This window comes from Labeo rohita, chromosome 13 (genome assembly GCF_022985175.1).
Source record: "Labeo rohita strain BAU-BD-2019 chromosome 13, IGBB_LRoh.1.0, whole genome shotgun sequence".
Lineage (NCBI taxonomy): Eukaryota > Metazoa > Chordata > Actinopteri > Cypriniformes > Cyprinidae > Labeo > Labeo rohita.
In genome coordinates, this window is record NC_066881.1 from 32,487,250 (window position 1) to 32,503,934 (window position 16,685).

At 32.8% G+C, this 16,685-nt stretch overlaps 1 protein-coding gene across 2 annotated transcripts in view; it reads left to right on the forward strand.

The window, feature by feature from the left end:
• The window catches only part of anapc1 (anaphase promoting complex subunit 1), a 73,952-nt gene that overhangs the window by 8,255 nt on the left and 49,012 nt on the right, over positions 1–16,685 (forward strand). For both annotated transcript variants that reach the window (XM_051126228.1, XM_051126227.1), the window contains exons 13-16: positions 1,136–1,201; positions 3,468–3,605; positions 4,662–4,802; positions 7,254–7,314. In XM_051126228.1, coding sequence (XP_050982185.1) covers positions 1,136–1,201; positions 3,468–3,605; positions 4,662–4,802; positions 7,254–7,314 — 406 coding nt within the window. The remainder of the gene's footprint in view (positions 1–1,135; positions 1,202–3,467; positions 3,606–4,661; positions 4,803–7,253; positions 7,315–16,685) is intronic.

Below are 16,685 nucleotides of genomic sequence, written 5' to 3' on the forward strand. Positions count from 1 at the left end.
GTTATTTTAAATAGTAAAAATATTTCACAATTTTACTGTTTTTGCTGTGCTTTGGAATTAAATCAATGCAGCGTTTATAAAAAAAAAAAAAAAAAAAAAAAATTAAAAATTAAAAGTTTTGACTGGTAGTGTGTGTGTATATATATGTGTGTGTATATATATGTGTATATATATATATATAGAGAGAGAGAGAGAGAGAGAGAGAGAAAATATCTAAAACACTTTGTCATCTTGATGCATCCTTGAATATTGTGAAATATTTCTATTTTATCTTCAGTGTTGTCAAAAGTCGATCACAATCATGAGTTTTGTAATATATGTAATATAACTACAAACAAACAAGCCTTCATTTTGTATAAAAGAACACCTTTGACTATATTTGTGTACTAACATTTTTTTTTACATCTATATTTTTTCTTTACTTCCTGTCATATGACTTCCCTGCTTCTATTGCACATTTGATGGCATGAAGTGCTTAAAATTGGGTGCCAAAATGTGATTGAAATTGTAAAAAATAATTGCGATTAGATAGAATAACCACGATCAGATGATTAATCAATAACTGTGACGAGACCTAGGTGTTGGACTCAAAAATGGAGGTGGATCTAAATACAGTCTTGCAGTTGATTATAAGAAAGGGGCAAGGTTTAATGTACTAAACGATTGGTGAAATCTGGTATACATCACTGGTGAGATGTTGTTTTGCCAAATGTAACAAAACACATGCATGGATGCATTATTTACAATAAGATGAATAAAATGCATTTAAAATAGATAGGGTGGATTTTATTTCATGCTGATTGTTTTGTAATGAAAAAACAGTTTTCTGTTATTGTGCATAATTCGTCTGTACTATTCGAAAAGTACATTGACTACATGTTAACTAATAGCCAAACACTCAATTTTAGCTATCTAGTAAATGGTCAGATCAAATGGGTTGCAAATGTTGTTTCCATGAGTTTCATATCCATTGTGATCAGTGATCTTGTGATCTTTCCACTTCCTATCACAATGAGGAATTTACACAGTTTAAATAATTGTGATGCTTGTAAATCCATAGTTATAAGTGTCATCCTCTTTTCCTCCACTGTCGTCATCCATGCGTGAATTTCACGCTGTCTTTATTTCTTCTAAGGACATTCATACCATGCTGGTGCTTGAGGCCAATGGAAGTCTGGTCTTGTACACGGGAGTCACACGGGTGAGGCGTGATTTCATCTGTTTTTCACCTCTGAAATGACATTATTAGTGGCCTGAATCATTTTTCCACTTTCAGCTCAGTCTGACTATGCTGTAATATGCAGCACGTCTGCCGTGCATAGTTCTCTTTTATTAAAAAAAGCCAAAGGCATCTGTGCATTACAATTTGCACTCAAAGCCTGGTGTTGAGTCTAATACATCATCTCATTCCATCATGTTCCCCACCAATCACTAGAGATTTGAAAATTGGTTCCAGGTGAGTCACTCATATCTGGATGAGAGACTGTCATTAGTGCCGAAGAGAATGCAGGGATTCTTTACAGACGCACAGGCATATCTGTTTATACTGTTAGATTCATATAATTTATTAATGTCATAAGATGGTACTTACAGATGTATGCATGATTGATGTAGAAAAAGCCCCTTTCTCTGCAGCACAGACGATGCTGTGTTTCAGATATGGATGACTCACCTCCAACCAATTTTCTAGTTCTGGTTCTCTAGGGATTGGCTGAAAATATGATTGATCAAGGTGACCTATCCCACAGAATACAAAGGCTGCATCCCAACGCTATCCAGTATTATTCGTCTTGTATAGCATGTTATTTGTCATTTGTAATATAAAAATAGTCTTTTCCAATTTCCCATTTCAGACGTTCTTAGCTGTCAAATAAAAGAAATCAAATAAATTGTATATATAACCATGTCTGCATATGTGTGAATATTATAATATATTACATATATTGTTAGTATATTAGAAATAATTTAATACTAATGCTACTACTAATTACTGTTATACTGTTATACAATTGTGTATATAATCAATTATATAATTATGCTAACAATAATAGTACTGTAAAAATTATTTGTTATTACTATTAGTAGTAGTAGTAAAATAATGTATACATTATTTAATGTATTTAAATGTGTGTGTATGTTCATTATAATATATTTGATGATACTAAAAAAAAATGTTTGAATTAAAATATTATATATTATAGAATATATATTTGTATATTATTATATAATAATTTATATAATAATGGTAACATTAATAATAATAGTAATTATTTATTATTATTGCTATTATTAGTAGTAGTTGTACTAAAAATGTTAAATTTGTAAATATTTATATAAGATCGTAAATGACATAATAAGATAATGTTTTTATTCTATTTTTAATATTTTATATATATTGCAAGGAAATAACCTCACAGGTTTTTAAGACATTCATGCATACCTTACATAAAACACATAGAAACTGAAAAAAGCTAAAATATGGACTACTTAAGAAATGTAAAGAAAGCACCTCCTCATTGACCCTTGTTGTAAGAGAATACAAATTTGACTTAATTTTTGGTTTTATTCCTATTCTTTTAGTCTTACACTACCAGTCGAAAGTTTTTGAATAGTAAGAATTTTAATTTTATTTTCTTTAAAGAAGTCTCTTCTGCTCACCAAGCTTGCGTTTATTTGATCCAAAATACAGCAAAATCTGTAATATTGTGAAATATTTGTACTATTTAAAATAACTGCTTTCTTTTTTAAATATATTTAAAATATTATTATATTTACAACAGTTAAGTACTTTTTTTTTTTTTTTTCAGAATTCTTTGAATAGAAAGATCCAAAGATCAGCATTTATCTAAAATAAAAAGCTTTTGTAACATTATACACTGTAGTATTCAAAAGCTTGGAGTCAGTATAATTATCATTAAGAAATTAATACTTTTATTTAGCAAGGATGCTTTAAAAAGATCAAAAGTGATTCTAAAGACATTTATAATGTTACAAAAGATTTCTGTTTCAGATAAATGCTGTTCTTCTGAACTTTTTATTCATTATAAATACCTACAAAAAAATTCTACTCAGCTGTTTTCAACACAATAATAATAATAATAATAATAAATGTTTTTTGAGCAGCAAATCATATTGTTAGAATGATATCTGAAGGAGCATGTGGCTGGAGTAATGAATGCAGGGATTCAGCTTTGAAATCACAGAAATAAATTACTTTGTAAAATACATAAAAATTGAAAATAAAATCTTACTGTTCAAAAACTTTTGACTGGTAGTTTATTCTGGATCCTATTTAGGTTTAGTGCCTTTAGGTGAATGCAACAAACGGATATACATACACTAACAGTGTAGTATCAATAGACACAGAATAATTTTTTCCATCACCTTCAAAGTAATTCAGCTTTAAGCCTTTGGTAATACAAAACCATTATGTTTTATGCTAATAATCATGACTGCTTTGCTTCCAGGTCAGCAAAGTATTTGTCCCTGGCCTTTTGTCTCCTACCTTCAGCGTGCAAAACCACCAGCCGCAGTTAAGCACCCCTCTGGAGAACATCAGCACCCCCGCCAGGGCCACAGTTCAGCATATGAGCCGACTGGAGGAGGTACTATAATGTGCTTAAAGTGGGCTCGTGTACGTTTTATTGTAGCCGATTAGCGAAACACTAATTGAGTCATATATGTAAGACAAGACAACATTCTTCGAGAGGACTCTTGATATTGTGTCCTAATGCTAATGGCCATCCGCTTTGTTCCTAGAAATGGATCGATATCAGTATTAAATCACAGTAATATGGCCAGCTCCGTTATTTTTCTTCTTAAACAACAAAAACAACTTGGCTCTCGGCTGGTTTGATAATCTAATTTGGTGAAACAGAGATCAAGTAGTCTATGTGATTGATAGTCTGCTTAATAAATTATTAGTCGTACCCCATATGAGTGTATTTATGTATATTGTGTTCGAAGAGAAGTGCTTTTTAGAGCCGTCATTTAATATGAAGTATTGCACTGTTGATAAAAGCTTCTCTTGTCTCTGCAAATGTCCCCTAAACCACAAACAGCATTTTATTTACTACATAACTGCATTAAGTACGGATGATGTACTTGTGTGGACAAACACATTTCAATTACAGTTTGTTCTTTTTTTTTATGATGGTGATTTGTTACCAATAACAGACTGAAGTATGTTTTTTAACAATATTTTGGAGCTTTCCATGTCTTTTCGGCCAGAGGAGAACTGGTCGCCTGACTTTTTTTCTCCATTTTTGTCACCTGATGGAGTTTGGCTTCCTTGCCACTGTCGCCTTTGGCTTGCTTAGTTGGAGATTAAAAGACACAAAAGGAATAGTTCACCCAAAAAAAAAAAAAAAAAATCGGTCATCCAATATGTAAATGAGTTTGTTTCTTCATCAGATCAGATTTGGAGAAATTTAGCATTACATCACTTGCTCACCAATGGATCCTCTGCAGTGAATGGGTGCCGTCTGAATGAGAGTCCAAACAGCTGGTTAAAACATCACAATAATCCAAAATTGACTTTTTGATAGGAAAGTGAATGCTAAAAGGTAGTTATAGATAGCATAGGCATTAACATCCCCGAACTTGAGCATGCAACAACTTTCATGACTGTTTAATGCTGTTGTGTTTTTGTGTTTTGTCAGGTTGGCATGCCATCTCCTGTGTTGGAGGTGCGCAGCTCGACGCAGCATCACGAGTCATCCTGGCTGGAAGACTCTCCGTTCCAGCAGGCTGCACCTCACATCCACACCCTTCGAGACCCCGTCAGCAACAGAGTCACGCTGGTCAGTGCAGCTCTTCATCTCTAACCACCTCTCAGCATCCAGTTCATAGATGAGAATTCTGTGGATCAGAGAAATGCTCTTTTAGAGAGGAGAAATAGGGCTGTACAATCAAGATGCACTGATACTAATGGCTGATTATTTTTAAGAATAGATGATGGACACTCTTATGTTATGTTGATTTATTGTTTAAAAAAAGAACATTTCCATGAAGTTGCGGTCTAAAATATTTTAAAGGATTAGTTCACTTCCAGAACAAATTTTTACAGATAATTTTCTCACCCCCTTGTCATCCAAGAAGTTAATGTCTTTCTTTCTTCAGTCGTAAAGAAATTATGTTTCTTGAGGAAAAACATTTCAGGAAAACTAGCGGACTTAAATGGTGCCCCCAAGTTTGGAAAAAAAAAAAAAACCCAAAAAAAAAAACAGCAACGTAGGACGATTTGGAAGTTGAGGAAAACGAGATGAGAATTCTGTGGATCAGAGAAATGCTCTTTTAGAGAGCATTTCTCTGAACACAGGAGACGGCATGCCAACCTGACAAAACACAAAAACACAAACTTGGGCACCATTGAAGTCCACTATATGGAGATATTTCCTGAAATGTTTTCCTCAAGAAACAATTTCTTATCGACTGAAGAAAGAAAGACACGAACATCTTTGATGACAAGGGTGTGAGTAAATTATTTATGCATGCTTCTGAGTACAACCAGACATTTAATAACCTTAAAGTTTTAACCTGACTGACACTTAGCTACCGTCTTAATTTATGTACACTGTAGTCAAACAAACAAACAAACAAAAAAAGCTAACTTTAATGGTAACACTTAACAATAAGGTGTCATTTGTTAACATTAATGTATTAACTAACATGAACGAACAATCCATTTATTACACTATTTATTAATTTATCATTGTTAGTTAATAATAATACAGTTGTTCATTGTTATTTCATGTTAGTTCACAGTGCATTAACTAATATTAACAAACCCAACTTGTGATTTTAATAATGCGTCTGTAAATGCTGAAGGTTTATAAATGCTTAAATTTAAATGTTACATTTTAAATTTAAATAAAAAAAAAAAAATGCTGTAAAAGTATTGTTCATTCTTAGTTCATGTTGACTGATGTAGTTAACTAATAAACCTTATTGTAAAGTGTTACAGTTTTATCTGTAAAAGACTAAAAATAGCACAGTAAAAAACTTACTATAGTAGTTCTGTTACTATACTATATCGTGAAAAACCATATGAGCCATTTTATGTAATTTTGCAGTAAATACTATTGAATTTAATACTACTAATATTAATATTTAGTAAAAAAGAAGTCCTCTACAATGGAAAAAAAAATTAAATTCACAGAATGTGTTACACGTGATGGTTTTTAATTGAAATAACTGCGTTTCTTAGTTTTTTCCTAGTGGTTTTGTAAGTTAGGGTTTTATGTTTCATCTTATGTTGTAAAATGAATCTTCATTGCATTATTTTGTGTTTGAGTGCATGACATTCATCATGTGGCTTTACAAAACAGATTTAAGTACTTCAGCTGGTGGGTATATTAACTTATCTTTATATATCAGTTGCTAAAATGCTGCTGCAGACGGTTTATTTTTCATAGACAGTTTATTTACTAATGAGGTGAACCAGTTGTTCATTGAATATCTGTCAGTATATTTGGGCAGAATTAGTTTTTTGTTAATCAGCCAAGCGGGCTTGGTTTTTTTTTTTTTTTTGTGTCCATTGCCCGTAATCTCAAAATGCCCACTTTTATTTGGATGAATCTACTTGGTTCGCTTGATATATCCATGTCTGGACATAAATGTGGCAGCTGCTTTCTAAATGCATTTTCAAAATGTCAAACAGGGTCAAGATGCTTGCGTTTGTGTTTGTGCTGACCACTGCTGCTAAAGGCAGGAGCTGGTAATTGCTTTTGTCGTACAGTGCCCGGCTGTAATTGAGGGCTGCCACAGTAACAGGACATGACCGACATGGTGTGGCGGCTCAGACATGTGCACCAGGAGCCCGTCGCTGTTTTGACAAGCCTCAATAAGGTCTGGTCCCCTGCAGTCAGCCCCTCTGCGTTGTCATTTCCCACTGAACGACGTGTCCTACCAGAAGAAATCCCCTCGCAGGCCTGTCAAAGCAATCTCGCCACGACCAACTTATGTGGGACGATATGCTTCTGAGAAAGGGTTTTAAAAATAGCCGGCGTCTAAGGTTTGTTTTCATCCAGGTCATTGTCGAATGCCTGCTGGAGTTTTGCGGCGTGCAATTGTTCTTTTGTTTTCGATTTATTTCTGCAAAGGGAACAACAAAAGCCTGGTTGCTTTTGACAGAATTCGACCAGATATAAATAGCAACGTGACGCCTGTTGGTTCGGACGCTTTTTGATGCGATGCCGCTGCTAATTTAGTATGTGTTGCTAATATCCGCCTCTCACTTTTCTTTTGTTCAGGAATTGAGCTCCGGTTCCATGTTAAGAATCACCATTCCAGAGGTGGCCACTTCAGAGCTGGGTAAGAGAAAACACTCGCACAAATACGGTCCAACCGTGTGATGCATCACGTCCAATGCAGCACAGAGCTGAGTCACAAGCTGTTTGTGAGTTTGGAAAGCTGGTCAAAACACTCATTTTAAAACGCCCCACGTCCTTCTAGTGTCAGTTTTTCAGTTTTCATTTTTTGTTTTCGTCTTTTAATGAAAATATCCTCTACATATAGTCACTATTTTGGCTTTGTTTGTTAACATTAGCATTTTTAAATCTTCTATATTACTAATATATTTTAAAACAGTCAACCAATACATAACATCATTACATTTTAACCAATAAATAAACCTAAGTGAATATAAACATCAAGTCAGTAGTCAATTAATATTAGTTGACGCACTGTGAGCTAATGTGAACAATCAATAAACAATTGTTTTTATTTTAAGTGACATTTAACAATGATGTTTAAAAAGATATTGCTCATTCTCAGTTTATGTAAGCTAATGCATTATCTAATGTTAACTAATTAGAGCTTATTATGTAAAGTGTTATTGAGTGTCATTTTAAACTATTATTGGATTATTTTCTAGAAAAAACTTTTTAGTGCATTATTGCACTATAATCGCATTTTCATCAACAGTGTAATAAAGTGTGTTAAATTTAAATTAAATTTAAAATAATTTTTCACCCCAAAATGAAAATTTGCCACACCCTCAGGTAGTCCATGATGCAGATGAGTTTGTTTCTTTATTAGAAAAAAATTGGAGAAATGTAGCTTTACATCACTTGCTCACCAGTGGATCCTCTGCACTGAATGGGTGCCGTCACAATGAGAGTCCAAACAGGTGATTTAAAAACATCACAATAATTCACAAGTAATCCACACCACTCAAGTCCATCAATTAACATCTTGAGCAGTGAAAAGCTGCATTTTTGTAAGAAACAAATCCGTTTTAAGGCTTTTTTAAATTTCAAACCGTTGCTTCCAGCTAAAATATAATTCATAATGCTTTCACCAGTGAAAAAATTTGTCTCTTGTTGTCCTCCAACCATATGTGACCATATGTGTAAGGGTGAGTTTTTCGAAATTGAGCTTTATACATCATCTGAAAGCTGAATAAATAAGCTTTCCACTGATGTATGGTTTGTTGGGATATTCGGCTGATTCTAATTATTACTAATTAGAAATTAAGTTTTGATTATTTACAGTAGGATATTTACAAAATATCTTCATGGAACATGATCTTTACCTAATTTCCTAATTTTTGGCATAAAAGAAAAATCAATCATTTTGACCCATACAATGCATTGTTGGGTCTTGCTACAAATATACCCCAGCGACTTAAGACTGGTTTTGTGATCCAGGCTCACATATTTATTTTGAACTGTTTTTAAATGGTGCTTGATCTAATGCATATTTCTCTCCTGATTCAGACCAGATTTCACTGGAGAAAGCGATATTGTGGATAGAGGACTTGTATTTTATCCGAAAGCAAAGTTTTAAAGTTAAAAACATCCTAATGATGGATTTGTTTTCTACAAACACGCAGCTTTTGGCTTTACAAGATATTAATTGATTGACTGGAGTGGTGTGGATTACTTGTGGATTATTGTGATGTTTTAATCAGTTTTTTGAACTCTTATGATGGCACCCATTCACTACAGAGGATCCATTGGTGAGCAAGTGCTGCTAAATTTCTCCAACTCTGCTCTGATGAAGAAACAAACTCATTCACATCTTGAATGGCCTGAGGGTGACCACATTTTCAGCAAATTTTCAATTTTAGGTGACCTTTTCATTTAATTGTTGTCACGACGTGCATTTTTCGCCTCATCTTCGTTATAGTACAAAACCTTTGGCGATATTAACACTGCCGTTTTTCTGGCAGAGCTCCTGTGAGACCTATCAGGGCTGTTTTGTAGTTATTTTGTAAAACTCAGATCCAGATTTATTTGGCATAAATGATGTGCCCAAGGATCTGTCACTAATGAATGCAGTTATGCTTTACTGTGAAGTAAAACTGGTGAGTCATTCCTGCCACTTTCTACATTTAGACATTTGACCTTTTCTAATGTGTTTGCCAGTAATATTCCAAGAAGTGTAGATGATACATGCTTTGGGTCTGTTCATGTCATTATGGCTATTACTTTGGCTATTGATTTATACTATTTCAATTTTTACCACCTTGAAACCACCCGGAGCATGCTAGCATCATAACGATGACTTTTGAATGGACAAACGCAGACTGCATCACAACCGTGTGTGCAGATTTCCCTGTGGCGGGTTCGTTTAGTTTTTTCTCGGCCTTTCGTTTTGAACTGATTGCGTATGACATCTACCCATCCGGCATTCTTTGCAATTTTCTCAATTAATGCCAGCTTCCTGTTAATAAGTGCTTTAGTTTGAAAGTGGTGGGCTTTGTACCGCTAATAAAGTGGCATTTTATTCAGCTCCATCCTGACCTTTCTCTGTTTGTTTGCTAATTAAGCTTCAGGCAGAGTCATTGAGAGTGTGGTGGTGTGACGCTGAACGATAACAAATAAAATAAAAGAAGTGGAAAATGGCATTTTAGATATTCCTAATACACATTTAGTTGTGAACAAAGGATGCTTTTACTCGTTTCTTTGGTATTGTACTTGATCCAGTAAAAATGTAATACTGTAAATGTTGATACTTTATCATAGAATGGGATTGCTGATATTTACACCGATTTCCCAAGAACTAACGACAAAGCAGGATAAATTCTTTCATCCTTTATATTCATTTTAAGTGGCCAAGCATATCCACAACGTAGGCTGTACTGCAGATTTATGAAATTGCAGAGTAGCTCTGAGAAGCATCACTGACCTCCAGGATGTGTCTCTCCTCAAAAATCTGTGCGATTTTATGAAGAATTTGTCTGTAGCACAAGCATGTGGGACAAATTATGTGGTGAGTTTCAGTGCTTTGGAATAAGGGGTTTGCTTAAATTACTAACCCTAAGTATGAGGAATATTTGTACTCATGCATGTCTTGGCAAAAACATTTTGTTCCTGTCAAACGCTTATATTTAAATATGGACGCCCACTTTTGCCGCATGGATTAAAAAATGAAAAAAGATAATTACAAGTTTATCGCACAATTCTGGCTACTTAAGTTTAGTTTTCTTGTGCAGTTTTTTATTATATCACATTTCTGACTTTTTATTCTCAGAATTGCAAGGTTATATCTTGTAATTCAGAGTTTATAACACACAATTCCTACTTTATTTCTAGCAATTTCCAGTATGCATCTCACAGTTCTGACTATTTTCTGGCTGATCATCTTGTGAATATAATATATGATTTTAAGCTTCAGTATGAATACAAAATAGAATGTACCAAAACATTTCTTAAATGTTTTTTTTTAGAGACATATCCTTTTCTTTCACAAAACTAGGCATCCCTTAAAAAAGATATTAACTCAAAAGTTAGAATTGTGAGATGCAAACTGAAAATTGCTAGAGATAAAGTCAGAGTTCTGTGTTATAAACTCACAATTTTGAGAGAAAAAAGGTCTGAATTGTGAGGGATTCACTTAGAATATATCATAATTTTTTTTGTGCATACAAAAATAAATATGCCAAAACATTTCTTGATTGAAACATGCATTTCGTTATACAGGCATTGTGAGATAAAAACCGACAATTGGGACAGATAGAGTCAGAGTTGTCTTGAAAACTCACAATTTTGAGAAAAAAAGTCTATATTGAGAGATTTTAGTTTAAAATTGTGAGATATAAACTCAAAATATGAGAAAAATAGTCAGAGTTGTATTTTATAAACTAACAGTTGTGAGATAAACTTGGAATTGCAAGATGTAAATTCAGAGTTCTGAGTTTTTAACCTAAAATTATGAGATGCTGACTTGAAATTATGAGATACAAATTAGGAATTGTAAGAAATAAAGTCAGAATTGCGGAGAATTGTATATTATTATCTCTTCATTTTGAGAGAGCCTGGTTTGTGAGATTTTAGTACAAAATGACAAGATATAAATGCAAAATCTTGCATGTGTTTATCTCACAATTGTTAGTTTATAAAATACAATTCTGACTTTCTCTCATATACTGAGTTTATATTTTGTAATTTTGAATTAAAATATCTCAATACAGACTTTCTCAGAATTGTGATTTTTCAAGACACAGTTCTGACTCTGAGAAAATAAAAGTCTGTATTGAGATTTTAATTCAAAATTGTGAAATATAAACTCAGAATATGAGAAAAATAGTCAGAATTGTATTTTATGAACTAACAATTGTGAAATATAAACTTGGAATTGCAAGAACTAAATTCAGAAATGTGAGTTTTTAATTTAAAATTATGGGATACAAACTGGGAATTGTAACAGCGTTCCCAAGGGTCCTTGAAATCCTTGAAAGTTTGTGAATCTGAAAAAAAAAAAAGAAAAAAAATTCAAGGCCCTGGAAAGTTTTGGAAAATAAACACACATGGATACAGGTTAAAAGTGCGTGAATTTATTTGTGCAAGAAGTTTTCATATTCCATATTATTCCCTTCGATCTGCTAATGTGTTATTTCGCCAACACTTCATGGCCTTTGCATAGTAACTTGCTTGATTTACGTTAATTACGCACATTTCTGTCAGATATCTGTCATATGGCCAAAAATAAATGCAAAAATTTTTTTTTGCATAGTTGTGTTGTCCTTGAAAAGTCCTTGAATTTTTAAGTTAACCAAGCTGTGGGAACACTGTTGTAAGAAACACAGTCAGAATTGTGTAGTATTGTATATTTTCTTAATTCTGAGAGAGTCTGATTTGTGAGATTTTAACACAAAATTATAAGATAGAAATGCAAAATTGTAAACTCAGAATAGTGAGAAATTAATTTACAATTGTGTATTATAAACTCTCAAATTTTTTGTGCGTAAGTATGAATATGAAAAGAAATGTACCAAAACATTTCTTGATTGAAACATGCATTTCGCAATACAGGCTTTGTGAGATAAAAACTGACAATTGGAACAGATGGAGTCAGAATTGTGTCTTGAAAACTCACAATTCTGAGGAAAAAAGTCTGTATTGAGAGATTTTAATTTGAAATTGCAAGATATAAACTATGAATCAAAATATGAGAAAAATAGTTTGAATTGTATTTTATAAACTTACAATTCTGAGGAAAAAGCTCAAATTGTGAGATAGAATTTTTAACTTAAAAATTGTAAGATTTTAAGCTGAAATTGTTAGATACAAACTGGGAAATGTAAGAAATAAAGTCAGAATTTTGTAGAATTGTATATTATAAACTCAATTCTGAGAGAGTCTGAATTGTGAGATTTTAACCCAAAATTACAAGATATAAACACACAATTGTGAGATGAAAACTCAAAATAGTGAGAAATAGTCAAAATTGTATATTTTAAACTCCATTCTGAGAAAAAAAAGTCTGAAATATGAGAGATATAGATAATTGTGAGATATAAACTCAAATAAAGTCAGATTTGTGTATTATAAACACAATTCACTTCACTTCACGTCACTTCACTTCAGTTCTGAGAAAAAAGTCGGAATTGTGGCATATAAACTCAAAACTGTGAGAAATAAAATCAGAATTGTTCGATAAATGTGACCCTGGCTATAAAAACCTAGCTAAAGTCATTTTTTTGTAACACTATTTTCCAAATGAGGTAAAGAACATTATGTGAAAATGTTTAATATATATACAGTACTGTGCAAAAGTCTTAGGCCACTAGTATTTTCATCAGCTAAAAAATTGTTTAAAGTCAGTTAAAGTCAGTCTTTTGCTGTAGTGTGTCAGTAGGAAATATCAGACTACATTTCCCAAGATTTATTTTGCCATTAATCGTAATAATCCAGTGAGATTTTTGTTTGCACAAGGAGTCTGACAACAGCGAGATCTGATCTCATCATCATCCAGTCTGTCGGGAATGACATGAAGAAACAGAACAAACTCAGACAGACTAAATCCAAAAGAACTGTGACAAAGTTTCCAGGATGCTTCAAGAAACCTACCTGCAAAGCTGCAGCACTGTTAAAAGTTTTAGGCACTTGTGTAAAAATGCTGTAAAATGAGGAAGCTGTCATAAATAGATTTTCTTTATCAATTACCTTCTATCAACTAAATGAAATCAACATTTGGTGCGACCATTCTTTGCGTTTACAGCAGCTTTTGCTCTAGGTGCACTTGCGCAAAATTTTTCAGGTAGCTTTGCAGGTAGGTCTCTTGAAGCATCTTGGAGACGTTGAAACAGTTCTTCTGGATTTACTCTGTTTCAGTTTGTTCTGTGTCTTCATGTCATTCCGGGAAGACTGGATGATGATGAGATTAGATCTGTGTGGAGCACTGGCTGTTGTCAGACTCCTTGTGCAAACAAAAATCTCACTAGATTATTACAATTAATGGCAAACAGAATGTTTGGAAATGTAAACCGATATTTTTTTACTGACACACTACTGAAAAAGATAGAAATAACTTATTTTAAACCATTTTTTAGCTGGTGAAAATACTAGTGGCCTAAAACTTTCGCACAGTACTGTATAATATAATATAACTGTGATATCTTTAATAATGACTGAGTAAGGCCAAGTAAAAGATTGAAATCATAGTGAAATTAATGGTTGAAATCAAACCTTGATGCTTGTTATCTATAGGAAACGGGCTTCTAAACTTGATTAATTCACGTTGAACATTGCATATCAAATCATTCAATTAAAAAGCTGTTTTCCATGGCCTGTGTTTTAACACATTTTTAAGTTTCAGATTTTTTTTCATATTTATAAGTTATTGTAAAATAACAAGCCTTTTGCTCAACATACTACATCAAGGTTCAAAAAAAAGTCCTACATTTTCTGTGCTTCATTTTATCATGCTGCAGAAATCCAATCAAACCAAACCGAACGCCATGCATCCCTCCACCCTCAGATCTCTTCCTCTCCGTATCAGGTCTTGTAGCCCCCGTGTCACGCAGTCAAACACTTTGGCAAACAGTCATCAGTAAACCCTCTCAAGTGTAGTGTCCTGTCCCTCCGATCTCCACCCCCTCGCTCAGATGTGCGTTCCAGCTCTGGCTGTGTCCTTTGAAGTGGCGGCCCCCTCCCGTGTGCACTCTTCTATAGGATCACCTCCGCGTACAACGTTCATCTCCTTTATCTTCACCTACACTTTTATTTTTGATCTACACACGCGGGGGCGGGAGATACGAGCTAAAAATGATGTTATGTTTAATGTTAATCTAATAATATGGTATTAATTCATCAGAGGTCGGTGGTGACAGCTGTGTTTGCTAAGGCAAACATCATTATTATGATTGCTTATACTTGGGTTTAGCAATTTGAACAAGTGTTAAACTTCAGTACGTTCTTGTGAACGTAATATGTTACCCTGGAGCACAAAACCAGCCTTAAGTAGTATTTGTTCCAATAGCCAAAAATACATTGTATGGGTCAAAATGATCAATTTTTCTTTTTTGCCAAAATATAAGATAGGATATTTTGTAAATTTCTTATTGTAAATATATAAAAACATAATTTTTGATTAGTAATATGCATTGCTAAAAACAATTTTAAAGGCAATTTTCTCAATATTTAGATTTTTTTGCACCCTCAGATTCCAGATTTTTAAATACTTGTATCTTGACCAAATATTATCCTATACTATCAAATTATACATCAATGGAAAGCTTATTTATTATTCATCAGTTTTCAGATGATGTATAAATCTCAATTTAAAAAAAATGACCCTTATGACTGGTTTTGTGGTCCAGGGTCACATATTTGATTTTGTTCGCAAGCATGAATAGGAAATGTAACAAATTCTCTTAAACAAAATATGCATTTTGAGATACAGAATTTAAATTTGGTGCACAATTAGGTGTGATATTAGAAAAAAAGTTAGAATTGAAAGATGTTAACTCAAAAATTGTGAAATATAAACTGGGAATTGCCAAAGATGTGTTAAAAACTTGCATTTCTGAGGAAAAAGTCTGAATTGTGAGATGCTAGCTCAATAATGTGAGAAAGAAACTCAGAATGGCAAGAAATAAAATTAGAATTGTGAATTATAATTTCTGTTTAAACTCAATTCTAATAAAAAAGTCAAAGTTCCAAGATTTAAATATTTGTCCAACAGATATGAATGATTCAGAGAAAAAAAATGAATTGTGAGATTTTACCTCAAAATGGTGAGGGAAAAACTGTGATTTGCGAGAGATAAAATCAGAATTGTGTGTTTAGAAACTCGTAATTCTGTGCTCAATTAGGTGAATTATTTTTACTCAGAATTCTGAGGAAAAAAAGTTAGAATAGCAAGATTTTAACTAAAAAATTGTGAAATACGAACTGGGAATTGCAACAGATGTCTTAACTTGCATTTCTGAGGAGAAACGCCTGAATTGTGAGACGTTACCTCAAAAATGTGAAAAAGAAAGTCAGAATTGCAAGAAATAAAATTAGAATTGTGTATTATAATTTCTGTTTAAACTAAATTCTAATAAAAAAAAGTCAGAATTGTGAGATTTAAATATTTGTGCTACAGACATCAATGATTCAGAGAAAAAAAATCTGAATTGTGAGATTTTACCTCAAAATGGTGAGATAAAAACTGAATTGTGTGTTTTAGAAACTCGTAATTTTGTGCATAATTCGGTGTGATATTTACTCAGAATTCAGAGAAAAATTTTAGAATTGCAAGATTTTAACTCAAATATTGTGTAATACAAACTGGGAATTGCAAATGATGTGTTAACTTGCATTTCTGAGGAAAAAAGTCAGTCTGAATTGTGAGATGTTAGCTCAGAAATGTGAAAAAGAAACTTAGAATTGCAAGAAATAAAATTGTGTATTATAAACTTGGTTCTGATTAAAAAAAAAGTCAGAATTGTGAGATTTCAATATTTGTGCTACAGACATCAATGATTCAGAGAAAAAAATCTGAGATTTTACCTTGAAATGGTGAGATAAAAACTGAATTGTGAGAGATAAAATCAGAATTGTGTGTTTAGAAACTCGTAATTCTGTGCATAATTTGGTGAGAGATTTTTACTCAGAATTCAGAGAAAAAAATTAGAATTGCAAGATTTTAACTAAAAAATAGTGAAATACAAACTGGGAAATGCAAAAGATGTGTTAAACTTGCATTTCCGAGGAAAATTCTGAATTGTGAGATTTTCTCAAATTGTCTTATAAACCTATAATTCTAAAAATAAAAGGTGAGAAACTTGGAATTGTGAGAAATTAATCAGAATTATGGATTTTAAATTCAAAATTCTGAGAAAAAAGTCTGAATTGTGAGATTCTCAAATTGTGAGATATATATTTGGAATAATGAGCAAACAAGTCTGAATCGTGTACTGTAAACTAAAAATTCAGAGGAAAAAATCTGAAATGTGAGATAGATGTTAG